Source organism: Ictalurus punctatus, chromosome 13, assembly GCF_001660625.3.
Source record: "Ictalurus punctatus breed USDA103 chromosome 13, Coco_2.0, whole genome shotgun sequence".
NCBI lineage: Eukaryota > Metazoa > Chordata > Actinopteri > Siluriformes > Ictaluridae > Ictalurus > Ictalurus punctatus.
In genome coordinates this window covers 23,710,591-23,734,466 of record NC_030428.2, presented here as the reverse complement: position 1 = coordinate 23,734,466, position 23,876 = coordinate 23,710,591, and the positions used below count along the sequence as shown (strand labels likewise).

General features: G+C 43.7%; 1 protein-coding gene across 7 annotated transcripts in view; it reads right to left on the bottom strand.

Annotated features, from left to right (window-relative positions):
• The window catches only part of ryr2a (ryanodine receptor 2a (cardiac)), a 215,474-nt gene extending 191,899 nt beyond the window's left edge, over positions 1 to 23,575 (bottom strand). For all 7 annotated transcript variants that reach the window (XM_053684904.1, XM_053684908.1, XM_053684905.1 and 4 more), the window contains exon 1: positions 23,432 to 23,575. In XM_053684904.1, the coding sequence (XP_053540879.1) occupies positions 23,432 to 23,479 (48 nt within the window). In that variant the 5' untranslated portion in view covers positions 23,480 to 23,575. The remainder of the gene's footprint in view (positions 1 to 23,431) is intronic.
• Positions 23,576 to 23,876: the final 301 nt, after the last annotated feature.

Here is a 23,876-nt window from a genome sequence, read left to right as displayed (position 1 = left end):
CGTTAATCGCTCTATGTTCCATAACATGTAAAACGGGAACATGAAAGAAGTATTCTAAAAGCGGCTCATGCAAACACCTTAATCGCGATATTGTCTTATTCAGAATAAGGTCAGTAATTAGATTACTGCTCTCCATGTAAACGTAGTCACTTTTAGTGTAGTGTCTTTTTCAGCGTATTAAAGTTTGCATTCATAGTAACACTGTAGGATCCCTTGCAGGCAGTGGCAATGGTGAAAAATGACTGTGGGTTTTTAGGTGTTTTGTAGTGTTACTCTATTTTGTGAGGACTTTTCTGTTACAGATTTTGCATGTCACTCCGTTTGGATCTGAAGGTTGGGTCTGAATCCGATCAAAATCGCCCGGTCAGATTTTCTTTTGCACTTTTTCCCTCCCGCGGTTCACTTGCGGCGCATGTTTGTCAAGGCGTAGCCTATTAACGTACAATTTGATCATAAATGCGAAGACAAGACTAAATTGAGAGTAAAATATTTACCATTTATTTGAGATTTGACAGAGGCAGAAGGTCTCGATAAGCTTTAGCGAGCACATTTTACCACTCAAAACGCCAAACCTCCGAACTGTACAACTGGCAATCCTTCATCCCACACACTCTAATGCTTCTCCTCACTGACACACAGTATTCTCTTTCTCTATCTCCCTGCTCTTGCATAACAGTGATAGAGCTCTAGGCTATGCATAAATCTCTCATCAGCTCCAGTGATGATCATAACACACTGCCAACACACACACACACACCTTTCTCTTTCTCTCATTGCTTCTCACACCAATCCAGTAAAATATCTATGTTTGCCCTTTCATACACATGGGCATTTGTCAATAGAAGCACATGCTGTGTTGGTTTAAGCCTTCGTCAGTGTACAAAGCTCATGTTTCAGTACAACTCTCTGAGAGAGCCTGAAAAATGAACTCATCAAAATTAATTCATCCTTTCTCTATCCTATATTGTTTTCGCACAGGTCTGTTGAAATTGCAAATCCATATTGGGTCACATTGACAGAATATGTAAAGAACTGATACCACATGGTGGCGGCGGTGGTGGTGATTTCCTGAGGAATGAAACGCGAGTTAAACCCACTCAGCTGAGCACGAGGCTTTTGGCCAAGACCAACTGAGCTTACTGTAGCTGACGCACTGTACAAGTCCTTAGATGGAAGGATAATGTGGGTGTGTGGGTGTAGGGCAACTACACTCATTCCCTTTGCACAGAAAGATAAAGAATTAGAAATAAACTGAATTTAATATGCAGTATATAGGACAGGACAGGAGATGCACTGGAAAGGTTATCGAAAAAAGAAATACATTTTTTTTTTAAAAAGCCACTGGCAATTTTCAGATAAAAGTCAGAGAAAACGCTGCTCTGGTTTTCACTCTGTCAGTGATCTTTAACTGTTAAATGGGCTACACTGAATCGAGGGCAACCTAAATCAAAGGACAGGTGTATAGCATTGTGCGTAAATGTGCATGTGCGTGTGTCTCAGGAGATTGTCTGAAGGCCGATGGAAAGCTCAGATCGGTTGTAGGGCCATTATAAATAGGGTTCCTATTACTCATGCCGAATGTAGGCTGACTTGACATTTGCGGGTCGAGACGTTACGAGTTAGCACAAAGTTCTTCCTACTGTCCTTGATTTGTAGAGAAAACTTTACAGTACGAAGAAAACCAGGCCAGGACTATTTTGCACCGGAAAAAAAAAAAAAATTGCTCTAAAGGGTACGAGCGCAATTTGTGAAGTATGCTGCTGCAACATGGTCTAATCCCTTGCGTGTTCAGGAGTCCGTTTTGTGATCAGCTCCTGCGGCATCGCAGACCAAAACATGGACATAAGAAAGGCTTGAACCATGCTTTAGACGTGACACAAACCCCTGACAAAATAGAAGTCCTGGCTGTATGTAATAAAATCATTCCGAAGAGGTGAGGGAGAGACAAAGAAACAGGAAGAGGATCCTAGCATTAAAGAAAACGCCTCATAGCACCGATAATCACAGTAAATCGCAAACTAGTGAAAGCAGTGTATTGAAAGATTCAAGTCGCTACACATGAAAATCTATTAGGCTAACACATATGACAAACGTCGTCACTGGCTTGCTCAATAGAGATAGATTCACACCCTTAAAAATCTGTATCCTGTGTTTATATGTTTCCGTAAAGCTGCTTTGAGACAATGTCCATTGTTAAAAGCGCTATACAACTAAAATTGAATTGAATTGAATATGACAGAAGTAATATCTGGCATTTAAAACAAAAAAAACAAACAAACAAAAAAAAACCCCACTGTCATCGCTATGAGGAAAACTCTCCAGTCTACCCGTATAATTTTTTTAACTAACCTGTCTGTGACCCCATTTTCTCCCAAATTCATTTTCTGCCCTTTTTATTTAGGTCTGAAAGTCCTGCAGGATGTACCAACTTGGAAGGAAGAAGGTGTGTGTCTCTACTTTGGCACGCCATTGCATCTTTTCAAAATGTAACTCATGCGGTATCATGGGACAACTGAACACATTTCGATGACGGCTCTAACCTCCTTAAGTCGGGTTTACACTGTGCGAATCCATCGGACTAGCAACTACGTTCTGCCGTATTGTATCACAGCGACGCCGCACAGGTCTGTAGTTTTTCACCTGGAAAGCATGAAAATTGTTCGACGTTGTCATAACAGTAAATAAACTCTATGAACAGAGCGTGTGAGTGCTAATTAGCTAGCTACAAACCCCGCAAGCTGTAATTTCATCCTCTGTTTCTTTCCATGTCGCGGCCCTTCTTTGTCCTGCGGTCTGCTGGTGCTGGTACAATTCAACAAACTGCTCTTCTTTTAAATCCAATGTAGACATTCTAGCTGTCCTGTGAGTTTTGTGTAATCCTGTGCTGTCCTCCGACTGGTGGATTTGAGCAAAATCGTTTGACACTGTCGTGACGGCCGCCAGCGAGCGTGTCTCGTTATACGGTCTCGACACACAACCGAAGATAATGCTTTTTGATGTACAGTTGTGTCTGCGACAGCAGAATTTTGTATACAGTGTAAACCCGGTTTTACTTTATAGTGAAAAGACAGACATCTGTGTTTGGCTCAACACAAGAGCACAGCAGCAGGGTGTGAAGAGGAGGGAGATTGCTGCCTTGGACTTGCCTTGGCCACAGATGATCATAGGGATCCCTTACATTTGGTGCATAACTGTAGACACCCACACAGCTCCCTAACCTGCAGAATTTTCAGCTCTTTGCAGAAGTTGGCTTGTTTTGTTAAGAGTTTGTTCACCTTTCAGATGTTTAAACAAACTGCAGATGTTGTCTGGGTTGCATACTGCATACTCTACTATATATATTGGGTCAGTGCAACAGCTGTTTTCATCCACAAGGGATGCAAAACATGGCCGAACCTCAGTCTTCCCAAATGGGGTAAAGTATGACCTGGCATGAAGAACATCTCAAAATCATACAACATAAACTGTACTTCTGAAACAGATTCAAACTTGTGCTTCACTAATCATCTGGAGAAGATTCAACCAAATCTCAAATCGACTCTTCATGTACAACACCTCATTTCCACGATGCTTTACAAGGTGACTGTGCATGGGCATGAAGCATGTGGAAAAAAAGAAGTTAGAGATAAAGAGGCGTTCTGAGGCAGAGTGCTACCCTCCCGATCTCCGCTCTGCTTCTGTCAGCACACCAGCATTTTCCCCAAAGATCAATCAGATTACATAACACTGCAGAGAGAGGAAGACGAACACAAAGGGTGGGAGGAGGAGGGGCTGCAGTGAGGCAGAGTGGAGAGTTCAGAGCAACAAATGAAACTAGAGAAGGACATTGCCAGCTTAAAGAAGCCCAAACATAAACAGTTACAACGGATCGAGACAGACTGTCCGCACCACCCTGACAGCACGTATGGGTAAAAGTCTCCTTCAGGAGAGGGAGAGAAGGAAAAGCAGATGGGCTCATGCCATACCTAACAGCAGGACAGGGTCTGCATGACTCACTGGAATTAAACAACAGGTGTGACATGGCTGTCCCAGAACAGGAGGTGGCCACCAACAGTAGCACCTGAGCCCAGTGATGAGAGCTTCGTAGTAACAGAAGAAAAGAAGCAACAGCAAGAATGCCTGCAGTCTGCAATCCCCTGCTCTGACACAGCCGATTCACCACACCCTGGGCTACTCAAATCGCTAGTGTGGGATACAGGAGTTGTCATTATACATGCTGAGAAAAGTGAAGAGAAAAAAAATGTCTGGAAGCTTGTACATTCATTATTAAAGATAAAAGTTGCTACAAAAGGACATAATTTAGAGCTGTAGACCTTTGATTGGTCTATAGTGCCAAATAAGTGTAAAAAAAATAAAATAGTAATGCTGCATTCACTAGAGTTTGTAACGTGTAATTATCGACCTCCAACAAGGATAAGGCCATAGAACTTGAAATCCTGACTCATGAACTCGGGGCAGTCTTCTCAACGGATACTTCCTCCAAGTTCCCAGGAAGTGATGTCAAATCAACACGGCTGTCCCCAGCATCAAAAGTAAGCAAATCGGTACTTCTTTCCTTTAAATGAGTATTTGCTTTAGATCAATCAACATACTGACATAGTCACTTGTTAAATCCACAACACTGACTGTACAAATAGCTGTCTGAGAAGAAAAATCACATCCTCATTACATCACATCCTCACAATTAGCTGGCTAGCTTGTCCTATCAAAAGAAGAACACGGAGGCGTTCGTGGGTTTCCGCCACTTTGTATCTAGAATGCACAAGCAAAATTCGTCCCCAAATGACATGTAGACTCCGGGCCAAAAATTAATTGACATTTATATTTGGAAAAATCTGGGTTCGCTGTGGGTGGTGTGGTGGTGTAACAGGTTTTGTTGCCACCTCAGAGTTCCAGGTTCCGCGGATAGATCACATAGGTTAGTCTGTGTGGAGTTTCGGACAATGTTCTCCCTCTCAGTTCTCTGCTTTCCTCTCACCACCCAAAAACAACTAAGTAGACCTGTGCAACAGACTGCCGCCACATCACATCCAGGGTTCACTGGGTTGACCATATGCAAAACCCTTCTTTGCAGTGCCACTATCATTAATCTAACTAGCAGTCATATTAATGTAAGAATGATCAAGAAAAACGACCAAGTATATGTCTCAACCAGCTCCTTAGTTCAGTAGGTAGTGAATCAGTATATCGTGTACACGAGTTTGGGCACTGGTAAGGAAGGACTGAATTTCCGGTGACATGTCACCAAAAAATAAAAACCTAAAACTATTTGATTGAGACAACGCTTAAAATGGCCGACTCCCAGATCAGTGCTCTGACTCCTGATCTAGGGAGCTGGTTGAGACATTATCTAGTATAATAAACTCATTCAGCATTGTAGTAGTGATACAGTGCTGTACATCCTAGTCATGTAAAACACATTTGTAGTGTCTATCAGGTGTATATTCTGATATTTTGTCCAGTCACTGTTGTCTTTAGTCACTGACAAGGTACAGAAGTATACAGGTCTGTGAGTTCCTTATGTTTTACTGACAAGGCATAAAAAAAGGGGCGGGGGAGGGGGGGGGTGTCTTCAATTGAAAACAATAGCTAACGTTTTCTCCTAGCTGTGAGATAAACATCACCCAGGGGAGCTGTAGGAATAGGGAGACATGAGAACGTGAATGATGTACATGAAACAGACGGCTGGCAGAGTTGTAGGGGAGAGACAAAATCTGTTTAATGAGAACCTCAATGATAGCAGTTCTGTCGTTATTTACTTCACAATGAAAGTATATTAGGCAAATTCTCTACCTAATTCACTATTAAAAGGCCCAACCTTTAAAATTCTCCCACATTTAATCAATAGTAGGACGATTCAATGTCAATGTTAATACGTTAGATTACTGGGTGAACAATAGGCCAATGCCCCTTGATAACAGCATCTGAGTCAGTCTTTGAGGCTAACCTTGAGGTCCTGTACCATTACCATTTTTTATTTTTTTTTTAAATGCTGTTTGCTATCAAAAGCAGGAAATCTGATATAGCTGTCCTTTTGGAGAAACCTAATTTGGGCCACCTCATGGCTATTCGTTTAATAAGAAAAAGGCAGTGACTTTGGAAAATGTGTGTCCCCATGGACTGGCGTCTCATCCGGGGTATATTCCCGCTTCACATCCATTGCTCCTGGGATAGGCTCCAGATCCACTCCGGATTCACATTCGGGACAGGCTCCAGATCCAATGTGATCAGCACGACTGATCTGGGCCAATTTTTCCAGTTGTTGGATTAGTATTATTACTACTGTAGTATGTAATGTTACACACACAGTGAGCAGAAATGGAGCTCTAAAAGGTCAGCAGACATGAATAAAAGGAACCCATCGATATGTAGTAAACAGCAATGATTTCACATGCCTAGTTGTTTTTGGAGAATATAAAACTGAAAAGCTGAGAGTGGTTTATCCATACAGATCTGCACGGTGTGTGTGCGCGTGTGTGTGTCTGTGTTCATCCCACCACATGTGGTGTAATCAATCACTCAGTGTTTTATTGATTTAGCCTCCCTCATGCTACACACTGACCTTAAGGACTTCAAATACTTCAAACGTTGTGGATCAACAAACCAGGAACCAAACAGATGAGTCACTGGCATGCTCCAGGACATGAAGGCTTCCTTCTTTCTTTCTATCTATCTATCTGTTCAAGCATATAGGGATGTCGCATAGTTTTATTTAAACATACTTTTTCTCACGCAAAAAACGTTATCAGCATCTTCGACATTAAATTTGGAGAAGCCTCTAACGAACAACACCACCAAACTTCTTCCTGTGATGTCTAATAATGTTGAAGACCCTGGACCATCCGCCGTGCAGGACATTTTAAGATCCTAAATCCTTAAGTTCCTGCATGTGGACTGCCCTCTTCAATTCAGAATACACACTGAAATCCAAGAGTTAAAGCTAGTCTTTGCAAAAACTTGATTTTATGTTCCTTCACCATTTCTGTGTTGATTTTTTATTTTATATATTTTTTTTAAAAGGGGTCATTATCTTGTGGAAAGATTTGTCTACAGTCAAGTCCTAACCTCCCGACAACCACATTTTAGACTAAAATATCAACTTACTTAGCAAAATTCGAACTTTTGACATGGCCGTCCCACTCCACAGACCTAAACCCGACTGAAAACCTGTGAGGTGAGCTGAAAAGAGTTCTTCTTTATTGAAGGAGGACTCTTCATTGAAGAGTGCTCTTAGATTCCTTGCTCTGCTTTTTTCCAATCTCATCTCTGAATCTCCAATCTCTGAGAAGAAAGTGGCATTATGTTTGCAAATATAGGTTGCAAAGTACACATGCAGTAAAATGTAGAAGTGCTACTAATTATGACATAGTTTTGTGTGTGTATACACACAGATCAGCCATAACGTTAAAACCACCTGCCTAATATCGTGTAAATCCTCCTTGGGCCAGCAAAACAGCTCTGACCCATCGAGGCATGGACTCCACAAGACCTCTGAAGGTCTGCTGTGGTATCTGGCACCAAGACGTTAGCAGCAGATCTTTAAAGTCTTGCAAGTTGCGAGGTGGGGTCTCCGTGGATCGGACTTGTTTGTCCAGTACGTCCCACAGATGTTTGATCGGATTGAGATCTGGAGGACTTGGAGGTCGAGTCAACACGTTGAACTGTGTGTCATGATCCTCAAACCGTTCCTGAACAGTTTGTGCAGTTTGGCAGGGCGCATTATCCTGCTGAAATGGGACACTGTGATTAGTGAACAGCGTTGCCATGAAGGGGTGTACTTGGTCTACAGCAGTGTTTAGGTAGGTTATACGTGTCAGAGTAACATCCACATGAATGCCAGGAACCAAGGTTTCGCAGCAGAACATCGCCCAGAGTATCACACTGCCTCCATTGGCTTCCCATAGTACATCCTGTTGTCATCTAAGCCACAGGTAAGCACACGCACCCGGCCGTCCACATGATGTACAAGAAAACGTAACTCATCAAACTAGGCCATCTCCTTCCATTACTCCATGCGTATACAGGGGTCAACATGGGCACTCTGACTGCAAGCTGCGATGCACTGTGTGTTCTGAGATCTTCCTATAATAACCAACATGAACTATTTAGCAATTTGTGTTACAGTAGCTCTTCTGTGGGATCTAACCAGACGGGCTAGCCTTAGCTCCTCATCAGTGAGCCTTGTGCACCCATGACCCTGTCGCTGGTTCACCGGTTGTCCTTCCTTTTTTTGGTAGGCAGTGTTATTCAATTTCACCTGTCAGTGGTTTTAATGTTATCGCTGATTGATGTATATCGAAAATTTGTGAAACTGCTATGTTTGATTTGTGTCATACTTACAGAAAATAAAGGCCATTTAATATTATTTCCAAAGGGAAAATATTGGTCTATATCAGACACCATAAAAGCTGCTGAGGAACCTCATAAAACTCTCAGAACGGAGATTGTTCCATAAGCAGACAGCACAGTAGATGAATGGTCACTAACAATGCTAACATGTCACACGTCAGCTAATCTGTCATGTCTGGGACAGGCAGGAGGATGACAGATAGGGCAATCAGGACTCGCGGCCAAACAGAACGACAGCACGCAAGACGCATGGCATGCACCACTAATCAAAATGGCAGACGTTCAGGAGGGTAGTGGCGAAAAGCATTCTTCATTACTCCAGTGCACTAAAAACAGGCAATGATAATGGCTCCATGCTCAGCTTAGTGTGTGATCGCCCACCTGCTACCAAGAAGAAAACGAATGAACAAATGAGCTGATTCAGTGTTCAGACACCTGACGCATGATGAAATGGTAAAAGTGTCTCATAATGTTTGGTCACCTTCCTGTTGGACTGGGCGTTGGCTGACACTGATCTTCATCTTCTGCTCAGAAAAGGTCAGCTCAGTTCACAACGTGTGTGTGTTGGAGTCGACACGTCTCTTCAGACAGCACTGAAAGGTCAGCTTCAAAGCTCAGCGCACTTCAAAGAATCAAACACATTGTTGCTGACTGGGGGTGGGGGCTGCCATGATGGACACGCACATATACAGGTGCATCTCAAAATATTTCAATATGGTGAAAAAAATCATTTTTTCTTGTAATTTAATTCAAAAAGTGTAACTTTCATATATTCTAGATTCATTACACATAAAGTGAAACATTTCAAGCCTTTTTTTTTTAGTTTTAATCTTGATGATTATGGTTTACAGCTCATGGAAATCAAAAATCCAGTATCTCAAAACTTTAGAATAAATAATTTATAATACAGAAATGTCAACCTGAGAAGAGCTCTAATCAGCTAATTAACTCAAAACATCTGCAAAGGTTTCGTGAGCCTTTAATCTCTCAGTCTGGTTCAGCACACACAACCACAATCACGGGGAAGATGAAAGTAAATGTTGCATTTCATTTGGAAATCAAGGTCCCAGAGTCTGGAGGAAGGGTGGAGAGACACAGAATCCAAGTTGCTTGAAGTCCAGTGTGAAGTTTCCACAGTCAGTGATGATTTGGGTTGCCATGCCATCTGCTGGTGTCGGTCCACTGTGTTTTCTCAAGTCGAGAGTCAATGCAGCGTCTACCAGGAGATTTTAGAGCTGACGAGCTTTATGGAGATACTGATTTCCTTTTCCAGCAGGACTCGGCACCTGTCCACAGTGCCAAAACTACAAGTAACTGGTTTGCTGACCGTGGTATTACTGTGCTTGATTGGCCAGACAACCCACCTGACCCGAAGCCCATAGAGAATCTACGAGAGACACCAGACCCAATAATACAGACGAGCTGAAGACTGCTATCAAAGCAACCTGGGCTTCCAGAACACCTCAGCAGTGCCACAGGCTGATTGCCTCCATACCACGCCGCATTCACGCCGTAATAGATGCAAAAGAACCCCCGAGCAAGTATAGAATTATACGAAAGCTCCACTTTTTGAATGAATTAAATTACAGAAAAAAATGAATTTTCCACCATCTTCAAATTTTTCGAGATGCACCTGTATAGATCTGTCCACATATTGTGCACGCTGAAAGTGAGTTTTCTCTCTATTGTGTATCAATGAAGTTATTTCACCAAAAATAAAAGGTCCATATTTGCATGTTTATTGTTGTACTTTTAGTACAGTTAGTACATTTTGTCCACGTCCACCCCCTCCAAGTAGCTAACTGTCTGATTTGAGCAGTACACAATAAATAAATGATTTTCATTTCACACTGTGAGAAAGATTACATCATCCAACCAAACACTAAGGGCAGCAAAACGGTCGCGTCCAAGAGGTAAAGAATTTCAACACCCAGGAAGCTCAAACAGTTTAGAGTCTTGGCATGCTGCCCTTAGGTTTAAACCAATAGCACAAACCTCACTGGATATGCACTATGTTGCACTATGCTTTGCTGTTACTATGGTTACCGTGCGATTGTTCGTCTGCCGTATCAAAAGCTGTGCTAAACGGGAACTCGCAAAGGAGAGGGAGACAGGTGGAGTGGAGATAGATTTGTCACCTGACATGTCTAAAGCCTCAGCGTTCATACAGTCCACTTTAACGTTCAGAGATTCCCGATATCACTGTCAATCATCTCAATCCTCCCAACACCTACCATGTAGGCTGAAAGACCTGCACTTACATGAAAAACTCACACTCAAACTCAGAGTACTCTGATTTTTTTTTTTTAAAGTGGGGTGGGGACTTCATTAATATGCAGGTACAGAAACACTGTGTAGCCCAAACGCATGACAAATTAATTGGCACAGACACCCACACACACACACACACACACACACACACACACACACACACACACAAGAACCAGGAATCGTCTCCAGCTTTGCTCAATCTAGCAGCCCGCCATAAAACTGATTATCACACTTATTACATAATCTCTAACAAAATCACACTGTGTGCGTTCAGTTCATTACAACAAAATTACAGCATTAAACATCAGAGTGGCGCAGCGCGAGTGACAACAGCCACCCCATCGGTCATTCTGGACTGCACGGCTTTAAAACCAAAGGCGTTTCCTGCGCAGTTCTCGTCGTCCATCTTGTGCAGCCTGTAGCTGTAGATCAAAGTGTTTGTGCAGCTCATTATACCGACGTGAGGAACCATAATGAACACAAATGTTGTGGATTTTCACTGGCCTACTGTCTCGTGTCACGCTGATAAGTAAACAGTGTTGTAATTACAGCTAGCCTGTGCTGTGGAGAGGAGTTTTTGTGTTGGATCGAGTGTGAGCTCAAGGTTGTCAGTGAAAAGCTGAAACGCTTGTGAACATGAAGACGCAAAGAGAGAGAGAGAGAGAGAGAGAGAGAGAGAGCGAGAGAGAGAGTTTCTCTTTCTGATACGTTCTTTTGTGAGTTAAATTTTTTTTTTTAATTAAATCGGGCGATTGTGAGTGGTCCATTTCGGGGTAAGCAATATGATAAACGATAAATTGTTTGGCCTGGTGGTTCCTCCTAATAAAAAAATTAATCACTACACAACAGAAATGGCACAAAAGTGCATACATTTACGGCATTTGGCAGACGCCTTTATCCAGAGTGATTTACATTTGATTTCATTCATACATTTGAGTGGTTGAGGGTTAAGGGCCTTGCTCAAGGGCCCAACAGCGGTGGCTTGGCAGTGCTAGGGGTTGAAATCACATCCTTCCAATCAATAGCCCCATGTCTTAACCACTGAGCATAGGTGTGGGCCCTCATTTTAAAGCAGATCTGCACAGCCTGAAACGTTCCACCAGAGCAGATTGAATATTGTATATTACGACGCCATCATGTCTTTCAGATCATATCCCTCTGTTCCTAAAACAATGTCGCAAAGCCGATGTCTCTGGACCCGAATGAATTCGCTTGACCCGGTTTAATTATAAACACAATGCAGGTTATAAAATTCAGAGCACAAGCTCAGTGCCCACACTCTCATCATGGAAAATGGCAGGCAGAGAAACACTCGGCTAGTCGGAGAGTAAAGACTGTGTGCTCACTGCATGACGTGGGGGAGGCCAAGCTGGAGACACACTTTCTTTCTTCTGTAACACATCCACCTACGCATGAGAAAGGGCCACACCCTTTCTCATGCCTATTCAATAGACTTTATGTGAATAGTGCCTTGGGATGTACTGGCTTCCCACCTGAGGTGAATTCTCCCACCTTAATAGTAGTAGTAATAGTAGTAGTAGTAGTAGTAGTAATAATAATAATAATAATAATAAGTAGAAGTAAGCAGTAGCCATAGCAATAAATAGCAAATAGTAGTCGTAGCACTAGTAGTAGTCATAGTAGTTGGTGAAGTGTTTATTTTATTATTCCTACGTCATCACTAAATAAGCATCTTTATGGAAAAATTATTTTATATATATTAATAAAACAAACAAATAATATTTGTTTATAATATATTACAGCAATACATTTAAAATGTTTTCAATATTTTAGGACATATAAAAATTGTGTCGACATTTGATGATCTGTAATCATTTTGGAAATCACAGATTTCTTTGCAAACTAATATTGTTTAACTGATTCAGCTTTGAATCTTTCTGGTGACCTGGTCGTCCAGCAGTCTTGATCCTTACCTTTGCTGCGTATTCCAAACTGTGGCATGGGTGTGACTACAAAATCGCTGTTGAAGCATTTTAATCAGAAATTCGTGGTTCATTTCAACCAATTATTTATTTATTTTTAAAAAATATTTTGAACTCCCTCTTGCCTCTCAAAAATAGAGGAGGAGCAACCACCTCTGCCTCTATGGACCAGCCTCCTCTGTCCACTGTTGAGGACATTTCTACGGTACATCATGCAATTTAGCTAACAAACTGTCTGTAAAAGAGTAGGAAAATAAACAAAACAAACAAAAAAAAGTTCAATGAGTTTGACGATACTTTAGTGGTACTCATAGAAGTAGTAGCACTAGTAATAGTAGTAGTGGTAGTAGTAGTAAGTAATATTAGTAGTCATAGTAGTAAATAACAATTAGCAGTAGTAAGTACTAGTCAAAGTATTAAGTAGTAGTACTAGTATACACTCTATATAGTCTGCACTTATATAGTGCTTTTATCCAAAGTGCTTTACACTGTGTCTCATTCACCCATACACACACACACTCACACACTCTTGGTAGCAGAGCTGCCATACAAGCCGCTAACTTGCCATCGGGAGCAACTTGGGGTTCAGTGTCTTGCCCAAGGACAATCCGGCATGTGGAGTCATGCGGGCCGGGAATCGAACTGCCAGCCCTACGATTAGTGGACAACCCGCTCTACCACCTGAACCACAGTTGCCCATAGTATTAGTAGTAGTAGCAGTAGTAATAGTAGTAGTAGTAATAGTAATAGCAGTAGTAGTAATAGTAATAGTAGCAGTGGTAGTAGTAGTAGTAGTAGTAATAATAGTAATAGTAGTAGTGGTAGTAGTAGTAATAGTAGTAGTGGTAGTAGTAATAGTAGTAGTAGTAGTAGTAATAGTAGTAGTAGTAGTAATAGTAGTAGTAAGTAATAATAGTAGTCATAGTAGTAAATAACAAATAGCAGTAGGTCGCACCACAACAATTATTTGCTCTCGCACAAATGCTCCCAAATGTATTTTGAGGTTGCACAGATTAAATTTCAGGAGCATATGAAACCAAAATGGTCGCAATTTCGAGCCTTGCCTGTGATGGACTGGCGTCCCACCTGAGGTGAATTCTCCCGCCTTTTGCCCAGTGTTACCGGGACAGACTCAGAGACGCTGATCTTTTAAAATGTTATCATTAATACAGTTACATCAGAGCTGTTTTGTTAATATTTTTGAATAATACTATTTTTTTTTTAGATTGATATTTTGAGTGGGCGGGGGGGCCCTGTGGCCCTGTGTGTGCGGAGTTTGCATGTTCTCCCCGTGCTGCGGGGGTTTCCTCCAGGTACTCTGGTTTCCTCCCCCAGTCCAAAGACATGCATGGTAGGCTGATTGGCATGTCCAAAGTGTCCGTAGTGTATGAATGGGTGTGTGAGTGTGTATGTGATTGTGCCCTACGATGGATTAGCACCCCGTCCAGGGTGTACCCTGCCTTGTGCCCGATGCTTCCTGGGATAGACTCCAGGTTTCCCCGTGACCCTGAAAAGGATAAAGCGGTATAGAAGATGGATGGATGGATTGTTATTTTGAAACTGTTTTCTTAATGATTTGATAACACTGTGCTGCATTAAGTTCTAAAACAGACAAATGTGCACTGAATTAAATCATATTATAAATCAAACTGACTAGATTGGAGGGAGAGCGAGGGAGAGAGAGGGAGAGAGAGAGAGAAAGAGTGTGGGGGAGAGAGAGAGAGAGAGAGTGGGGGACAGAGAGAAAGCGAATGGGGGAGAGAGAGAGAGCAAGAGAGAGAGTGGGGAAGAGAGAGAGAGAGTGGGGAGACAGAGACAGTGAGAGTGGGGGACAGAGAGAGAGAGTGGGGAAGAGAGAGAGAGTGGGGGACAGAGAGAGAGTGGGGGAGAGAGAGAGAGTGGGGGAGAGAGAGAGAGAGAGAGAGAGTGGGGGGAGAGAGAGAGAGTGGGGGACAGAGAGAGAGAGAGAGAGAGAGAGAGGGAGAGAGAGAGAGAGTGGGGGGAGTGAGAGAGAGAGAGAGGGAGAGAGAGCGAGAGAGGGAGAGAGAGAGAGAGAGAGAGGGAGAGAGAGAGTGGGGGACAGAGAGAGATGGGGAGAGAGAGAGAGAGAGAGGGAGAGAGAGAGAGAGTGGGGGGAGTGAGAGAGAGAGAGAGGGAGAGAGAGCGAGAGAGGGAGAGAGAGAGAGAGTGGGGGGGAGTGAGAGAGAGAGAGGGAGAGAGGGAGAGAGAGAGAGAGGGAGAGAGAGAGTGGGGGGGGGTGAGAGAGAGAGAGAGGGAGAGAGAGAGAGAGGGAGAGAGAGAGGGAGGGAGAGAAAGAGAGAGAGAGAGAGCAAGAGAAAGACTGTTCAGCCTGCAGGGAGAATATATACCCAGAATATTTCACTTCATCATGGGCAGCACGTCAGATGGACAGATGGAGGGTGATAGTATGACCAGAACACACACACACACACACACACACAGACTGAGAGAAAACAGTGGGGTGGATCCGAATCTCAATCACATACAATGTATAAACAGAGGAATTTTCTCTCAAATATGCTATAGATGTGTTCACACACACACACACACACACACACAAGAGCCAGGAGGGGAGTGGTCTCTGTGTGACTGCTCACACTGCAGAGGAGGTCGAACTGCTGCAGTGCTGCGTGGGTAAGAGAAAGAAAGAGAGCGAAAAAGTGAAGAGAGAAGGAGAGAGAGAGAGAGAGAGAGAGAGAGAGAGAGAGAGAGAGAGCACACACACACACACACACACACACAAAGAATCCAAAAAGCATGAGTCATGGAGAGTAGGTTCCTAATGCACAGTCTCAACGAGGTCTCCACGGAGAAGCCGTTAAATGTTCTTGGTCACATGACGCATGATATGATACATATGAGAGGAGAGAGAGAGAGACAGACAGACAGACAGACAGTATACCAGTCAGGTTTTCACAAGGGTCTCATGTTTTCTCTCAGTCTTTCTCCCTTTTCCAGCAAAACCAACTGACCCGCAGTGTCCGTGGATGTCCATTATCATACCAGCTTTATAACGCCATCTTACGTTTTCCCTTTAACGCCAGTTTACGTCCTCGAAAGTCATATTAAAAACGTTCACTCTGGCTGAAATCAACACGTCGAGGAGCATCTGGTGTAGAGGGGAACAAAATGGTGGCACACCTGAGAGCCTTCTCAGAGCACATTCTTGAGTCTGCACTCAGGACTGAACCTGGGTTTGGAAAAGGGGTGGAGCGCATAATCACAGGTTCATATACAGGATCCATACGTCACTGCAAACCAGGAGTTGATCTCGTAGAAGATTTTCAGACATGTAGGTTTGTACAAAAGGTGCATTTATTTCCCATTTATTTGCTCTCAGTGATGCACAAAAGTGAGCAAGTTACATGCTCCGAGTACAGTCTTATAAACGTCTGGTTTTATACATTACTAACCATAATAACCTGTTCCCTGAAGAAACAGGAAGTAGCGTGACAAGTTGAACCAATCCCGTTACTCGGGATGTGACGCTCATACCTGATGCGGACTGTTCAGTTGAAGCAAATCCTCAGATGACCGTTTCAATGATCCTGGTGGTGGCAAACAGCGTCCAAGCTTCACCCAGTGGACTTCCACACGCAAAAGAGAGATATATTTACATTTCTGGAAAAGCCTGTACTTTTCCAAACTATATATAATAGAAAACGTCCACATGTGACTGCCACACACACACACACACACACACACACACAACCGGTCAACAGTTTGGAGACTGAAATGTTTCTCATGATGTTAAAAATCTTTTGATCTGAAGGTGTGTGATTAAACGTGTGAAATCGGTGTTGTAGATAAAAATAAAATCGTGCCAACGTATTCATTTCTTTCATTAGAAAACTACCATTTTATTTACAAAAAAATATTATTTTAAACGGACGACTCGGAGCAAAATATTCTGAAAAGCAGACGATAAGAGTCCAGCGTCGGTGGGAACTCCTTTAATACTGTTTAAAAAGCATCTCAGGGAAATTCCTCAAGAAATCGGGTGAGAAAACGCCAAGAATACATTTCTGGAAATTCTCGGCAAAAAGGGCGTCTACTTCGAAGATGCGAAAATACTAAATTATTTAGATTTATTTGGGATTTTTTTATCACAGCATAATTCCCATAGTTCCGTCCGTGTTACTCCAGAGTTTTGATGACTTTATTATTATTCTAAAATCTGGAGAAAATAAATAAATAAAGAACGAGTGTGTGTAAATTTTTGACCGGTAGTGTATGTCTTTTGATTGTTCGAGCCATTTTTCCAACAGTAATCCTTTCATCAAAATATAATAAAGCAAAATCCTCACATTATAAATCCCGTTTCGGTTCTGATATATTTGTAGGTTTAGGTACATTTCTTCCCGTTCACACCAAAGTGCTTCTTGCAAAAGCATTGTAAGCACTCACTCAGTCTAACAACGCAGTATGGCACACAGTTCCTGTTTGAAGGTGCACACTGACTGCAGCAGTATCCTTTTACACACACACACACACACACACACACACACAGACACACACACAATTGAGTCTTCATGGAGAAAGAGATCAGCAACTGAGATACTGTATCATAGTTAGCATGAGGGATTGAGATCAAGAAAAGCAAGTGAGGGAAAGACAGAGATGTTAAGAGAGTGTGCTCTTACAACAATGATAGATCAAAGGGGTACTGCAGAATCCTGAGATTGCATTTACACACACACACACACACACACACACACACACACACACACACACACCCTTAATTACAGAGTAAATCAGACAGCCTCTGCAGTGACTTCAGTAACGAACGCAGGACAGTCACACAGTCGGGGGACCTTCTAACTCAGACAAAGGTGGGGAGGACTGTATCAATCGTTATTAAGCTTTACCATTAAAAGAAAAGAGAACTATGCAATTCGAACAGACACACACGCACTGGCATCGGTTAAAACGCAAACACTGTGAAAATTCCTATGAGTTCAAATCTCGCGGGATTGACAAATTTGACTGAGATCGTGTCTGTTTATAATAATCTGGTCGGTACGGGTATTTCGATGTTTATTAAACCAGTGAAGAAATAATGTTCCACGTGAGAGCGGTGAAATGTGCAAGATCAAAAGTGACACTGAGAGGCTGAGACGTGCCACGTGTTGAAAAAAAGCTTCATGTGTATCTACCTGGATTGTGTACATTGTAGTTTTTAAAGGAGTAGCAAATTTGTATTGAGGAAGGGAGGAAGGTAGGAAGGAAGAAAGGAAGGAAGGTAGGGAGGGAGGGAGGAAGGGAGGAAGGAAGGAAGGAAGGAAGGAAGGAAGGGAGGGAGTAAGAAAGGAAGGGAGGGAGGAAGAAAGGGAGGGAGATAGGGAGGAAGGAAGGAAGGGATGTAGGGAGGAAGGTAGGAAGGAAGGAAGGTAGGGAGGGAGGAAGGAAGGAAGGGAGGGAGGAAGGAATGGAGGGAGGGGGGAGGAAGGAAGGAAGGTAGGAAGGAAGGAAGGTAGGAAGGAAGGAAGGTAGGGTTGGAGGACGGAATGGAGGGAGGGAGGGAGAAAGGAAGGAAGGGAGGTAGGGATGAAGGGAGGGAGGAAGGAATGGAGGGAGGGAGGGAGGAAGGAGGGAGGAAGGAAGGGAGGAAGGTAGGGTTAGAGGACGGAATGGAGGGAGGGAGGGAGAAAGGAAGGAAGGGAGGTAGGGAAGAGGGACGGGAGGAAGGAAGGAAGGGAGGAAGGGAGGGAGGGAGGAAGCATGGAAGGAAGGAAGGGAGGTAGGGAAGGAGGAAGGAAGGGAGGTAGGGAAGGAGGGAGGGAGGAAGGAAAGAAGGAAGGAATGAAGGACGGAGGAAGGAAGGAAGGGAGGTAGGGAAGGAGGAAGCAAGGGAGGGCGGGAGGAAGGGAGGGAGGAAGGAAGGGAGGTGGGCAGGTAGGGAAGGAGGAATGGAGGGAGGGAGAGAGAAAGGAAAGAAGGGAGGTGGGGAGGTAGGGAAGGAGGAAGCAAGGGAGGGCGGGAGGGAGGAAGGAAGGGAGGTGGGGAGGTAGGGAAGGAGGAAGAAAGGGAGGTAGGGAAGGAAGGAAGGGAGGTAGGTAGGTAGGGAGGTAGGGAAGGAGGGAGGAAAGGAGGGAGGGAGGAAGGGAGGGAGGAAGGAAGGGAGGGAGGAAGGGAACCTACTGGAACCACTATGGTTTTTCATAGTGTGTAGTGACAGACTAAAGCCCAGCCAATTGGATACGCTCCGTTGCAGTTGCTCTTACAGTATGCCTCTTTGTGTTTGTGTGTGTGTTTACATTATACACACATGTTGGTTTCCTTCTCTCTAGTTCTCCAGTCTGTTATGTAACAGGAGAATCTTATCAAACTGTAACATGATGAGAGAGATATTGCTACTATCCGTCCATCCCGCTTATCATACCACACACAGGGCCACGGGGAGCCTGGAGCCTATCCCAGGGAACTCGGGGCATAAGGCAGGGTACACCCTGGACAGGGTGCCAACACATCTTCACACACCACGGACAATTTAGAAATACCAATCAATCAACCAACAACCATGTCTTTGGAAACCCCCGAAGCACTGGGAGAACATGTAAACTCCATGCACGTCAAGGTCAGGAAAAAGTTTCAAGGTCATATTTGCAAACATGAATCAGCCTAACAACACAACTCACGAGTGAACACCTGAAGAGGAAACCTACCGGTGCGAGGTTCAGCTCGAATGATTCCTCGGACTAATCACATGACCCGCATGGCACAACCTATCAGTAAATCTGCATGGAGACATCCATACATTTTCTGGGCCGCTTATCCTTCAGGGTCGTGGGGAACCTGGAGCCTATCAGAGGGAACATGGGGCACAAGGATGCCCTGGACAGGGGTGCCAGTCCATCGCAGCCACGTCACGTTGGAGGATCTGTTGTCGTTAATGTCAGACTGTACGACAGTCAAGACGTGAAAAACGGACTCACGCAAGAAGACACATACGGCGTAGGAGGAGCCACACTACAGGACCGTGCCTCAAATCCTCTGACATTGTCAGAATTTAATCCGAGGAAAAATTTGATCGCAACGGATATTAATCGGCTGTCGGGGAACGCGTCGAACTAGCGATCAAAGACTACAGATTTTGGCCTAGGATTATAGGAATCTTTTAGGATATTCAAAATTTGTCTCAGATGACCAAATCGTGGCCAAAATCGTACAGTGTGAACCCGGCTTTAAAAACAGATGAGCCACACACACACACACTCTGAGTGCAACACGGTCACATGGGTTTACCATTTCAAAAAGCAACGAGCGAGAATAAAATCTGAATCTGCTTTAAGGTGCATGTTTAAGACCTTTCAAACGTGAATTTAAGACATTTTAACGCTAATTAAGGCCTTATTTTTACATTAAAGAATTGAAGAGATTTGAAGACTTCTTAAGGATCCTTCGACACCTTGTCTACCGTCTTCACTCCTATTGGTAGTTGCTGCTGATCAAGCCCACCTCTAGTAATGACCGGTCTCCAGTCGCTTTGTCACTGTGTGAGTGAACGTACCTTTTCTCACGGGAGCTGGACAGGACCAAACACTCCCACAAGCGACAACAGTCGTCCTTGCTCCACTCCCAGAGACACAAGCGAATGTGAACGTAAGGTAAGTTCGACGACTCCAGCTCCAGTCTTCAGTTCGTGAACACGGCACCACTGGTGCTGGAGGTTCTGATTGGTGGCCTGTTTCTCAACCCAACAGTATCATCGAGATGAAACGTCTCCGCTGTATTTGATGCACTCGTACACACACTACGGTCTTGTCGGCAGTGGCCTTTGTAACGCTGAGACCGAGGAGGGCTGACAGACTGTAGAGCAAATTATATTTACAAACTGGCCGATATGGTGGGTGGATCTAAAAAACCTGATGCATTCAGACCAGAGTGTAGTATCCAATCAGGATTCACTTCCGCCGTTCCGCTGTTGCGTGCTTTACGTACGAGTTCGTCTCCTTCGTGACATCCTTCTGTTTTTATTCTCTTCTGAATCGCAGCACCAGACGTTTGAAAAGCCTCGTACATTTCATAACAAAGCATATTTCTGCTTGCCTGAGGAATAAACGTGAGCATATGGATGAAGACGAGCTCGACAGAGCGAGCGCGTTCCAGTCTACTAGTCCTGTAATGATCCCATCTTGTTGCTTTTCTTCAGAATATTCTCCACTCTCTCTTGTTCACATTCCTCGCTGCTGTTTCACTCCCTTGCTCTTTTTCAGACATTCTTACTGTTGTACTGTCATGTAACAAGCGACCAATAGGATTCATGCGCTCTTTGATGACATTATCCGGTTTCTCCTCTACAGTATACTGAATGAACAGTAGTGGATGGAGTAGTTGATGGTGATTCGTGCTACCAGAGCGTATCAGGGTTGAAACGCCCAAGGACTTGTACACCGAGTGCTCCATTCTATGAAAGCTCTCTGTCCCAGCTTATAACCTATAGTATTTCAAAGCAATGCTGACATCCTGACAGTAACCGAGCCTGCAAGTGATGCAAAACATCAGAGTTATGATGATGACGTGCTCGTTCTCTTCCTCCACCCACCCCCCCACTCTCTCTCTCTCTCAGTCTCTTTCTCTCTCTCCCTCTCAGTTGAAATTTGAGTGCTTTATTGGCATAAATGAAGGTGATATTGGTGTATTTTCTCAGTATAAAATGAGAAAAAGCACATTTGTCTCGCACCTCTGAGGTTGGGGGTTCGAATCCTGCGGAGTGTGCATGTTCTCCTCGTACTCTGGTTTCCACCCCCAATCCAAAGACCTGCATTGTAGCTAGATTGACATTTCCAAATTGTCCGTAGTGTGTGTGAATGATTGTGCCCTGCGTTGGGGTTGACAGTCTTGTCCAGGGTGTCCCCTGCCTTCTGCTTGAGTTCCCTGGGATAGGCTCCAGGTTCCCCGTGACCCTGTATGGGATAAGCGGTACAGAAAATGGACGGATGGATAACCTGACAGCCAGTTTAGTAGTGTTTTGTATCAACAGCGTGCTCCAACTGTAACACAACAATAGTGTTTGTTATTTCCGTGTGTGAGACCCACTTCAGAAACGAGAAAACCATTACACAGCATGATATTAAAGCTGTACACTGGCAGCAAGAACTCGTCACCAGATCTGCAAAGACTAGCAACCTGAGTGATCAACCGTCAGCGTTTTTTTTTATCAAGGGAGCCGGATCCACACACACGGCATTTTCCTGTGAGCTGCTAAACACGCTTTGGCAGCGAGCGATCATAACGAGACCGTGATTGTGGCCTGTAATTGACACGGACGCATGCAGGGTCACGCGTGAGCTCATGACAACAATGACGCACCGATAATCTGTCTTTGATCCACGCACCAACCCTCGCAGCACAAATGACAAACCTGAGACCTGTGACACTCGCCGGTTAAGACTGTCGCGTCGAATTAGTGAGATCTTCATCCGGTGAAACGTTTTGAGCCAGGGGAACGCAACACGGCCGCACTCTTTCGTATTCGTATCCGGAGTTATTAATTCATTAGTCATCACATTTCATTACTGCATAAATTCGAGCCAAATTTCTCCATCTTAACCCTTTCATGCATAAACTATTTATACACAGATTATATCCAGATGGATCGGAATTTCTTTGTAGGATATGCGAATTAGGATTCTCTCTAAATATCTAGAAATCAAATTAGAAAGAAAAAAGTAAACGAGTTAAATTAAAAGGCTAAAACGATATACCTGAAATAATAATAATAATAATAATAATAATAATAATAATAATAATAATCTTCCAATGTCATACATTTTCACCATTTAAGTTGAAAAATGATTTTCTGAACATACAATATGTGTCAATTTAGCACTGTTGCATGACACACAGAACTCATTTATAAGTAAAATATCTTATATCTCGGGGGGGGTCATGGTGACTTAGGGGTTAGAACGTTTGCCTCGCACCTTCAGTGTTGGGCTCGAATCCCGCCTCCACCCTGTGTGCTCGGAGTTTACAGGTTCTCCCTGTTCACCCGGTTTCCTCCAGGTTCCTCCCCAGTCCAAAGACATGTGCTGTAGGCTGGTCTGCATCTCTAAATTGTCCGTGCGTGCGATTGTACCCTGCGATGGATTGACACCCCACCTTGTGCCTCAACATTCTTTGGGACAGGCTCCAAGCTCCTTGGATCATTTCATGTAATCATTTCAAGGGGCAGTGGATTCTGATCAAGCTTGTGTGGGGTGTGTGTGTGTGTGTGTGTGTTCCTGCTTGGCTGTGCACACTTCACATGATGATCTTCAGGGATGAGGTGGTCTGGCCTTATTTTATATAATTAAAAGCCACTTATGAGAGATGAAATAAACCACCAACTATACATCTCCACATCTCCATCAGACTGATCCCCTTCAACCCCCTGAAACTTTTCTTATGATGCGATTAAAGTCATTTACTATGTAAATATTTTAAACCCTCATGCACACTGGCTCTTGAACGTATCCTCATGCGTGTTTGATTTTCTAATGGAGAGTAAACGGCACTGCATCATTTTCTCAGGGTGTGTGTGTGAGAGTGTGTGTGTGTGTGTGTGTGTGTGTGTGTGTGTGTGTGTGTGCAGCAGAGCTCCTGGTTGCGGATTTGTTGCAGCACAACTATGAAATGATACAAATATACAATCATAAACATGCAGCACCGACACCCACGTCCGCGCGCGCACACACATAGACATACACGCGAGCGCGCCAGTGCGCACGCACACACACGCGCACCTCTGCCGACCGTTAAAGGCTCAATTTAACACGACGCACTCCTCGTTTCCTCTACATTCACACCGGTTCAGACACAGCTGAATCTTATTACTGTGAATTAAAGCTCCTAGTCGTACTCACAGTGCGTAAAAACTGGATTTCGTCCTCGCCTTCTCCGCCTTCGGCCATGGTGAAGCCGCAGCAGGGGGAGAGACAGAGAGAGAGAGGGAGAGAGAGAGAGATATCTCAGAGCCCGGACCCGGGATATGACTGAGCTACACCGAGAAAAACATAACGGAATAATAAACGAGCGCTGATTGGACGATAGGAGTATTCAGTGGGCGGGGTCAGGCAGGTGCGTGCGCTTTTAAGCCAATAGGAGAAACAGCGCCCTCTGCTGACCGTTGAAGTTTTAAATTTAAAAACGAAATAAATCTAACGGCTCTAACGGTTTATCCTGCGCGAGACGATTTGTATGGGCCAATCGCGCACTCGAAACTCAAATATAAAAAATTTCACTGTATACAGTTGTATTGTATATTACATAAAATTGTAATTATATTCATAATATATATTATTATATTTA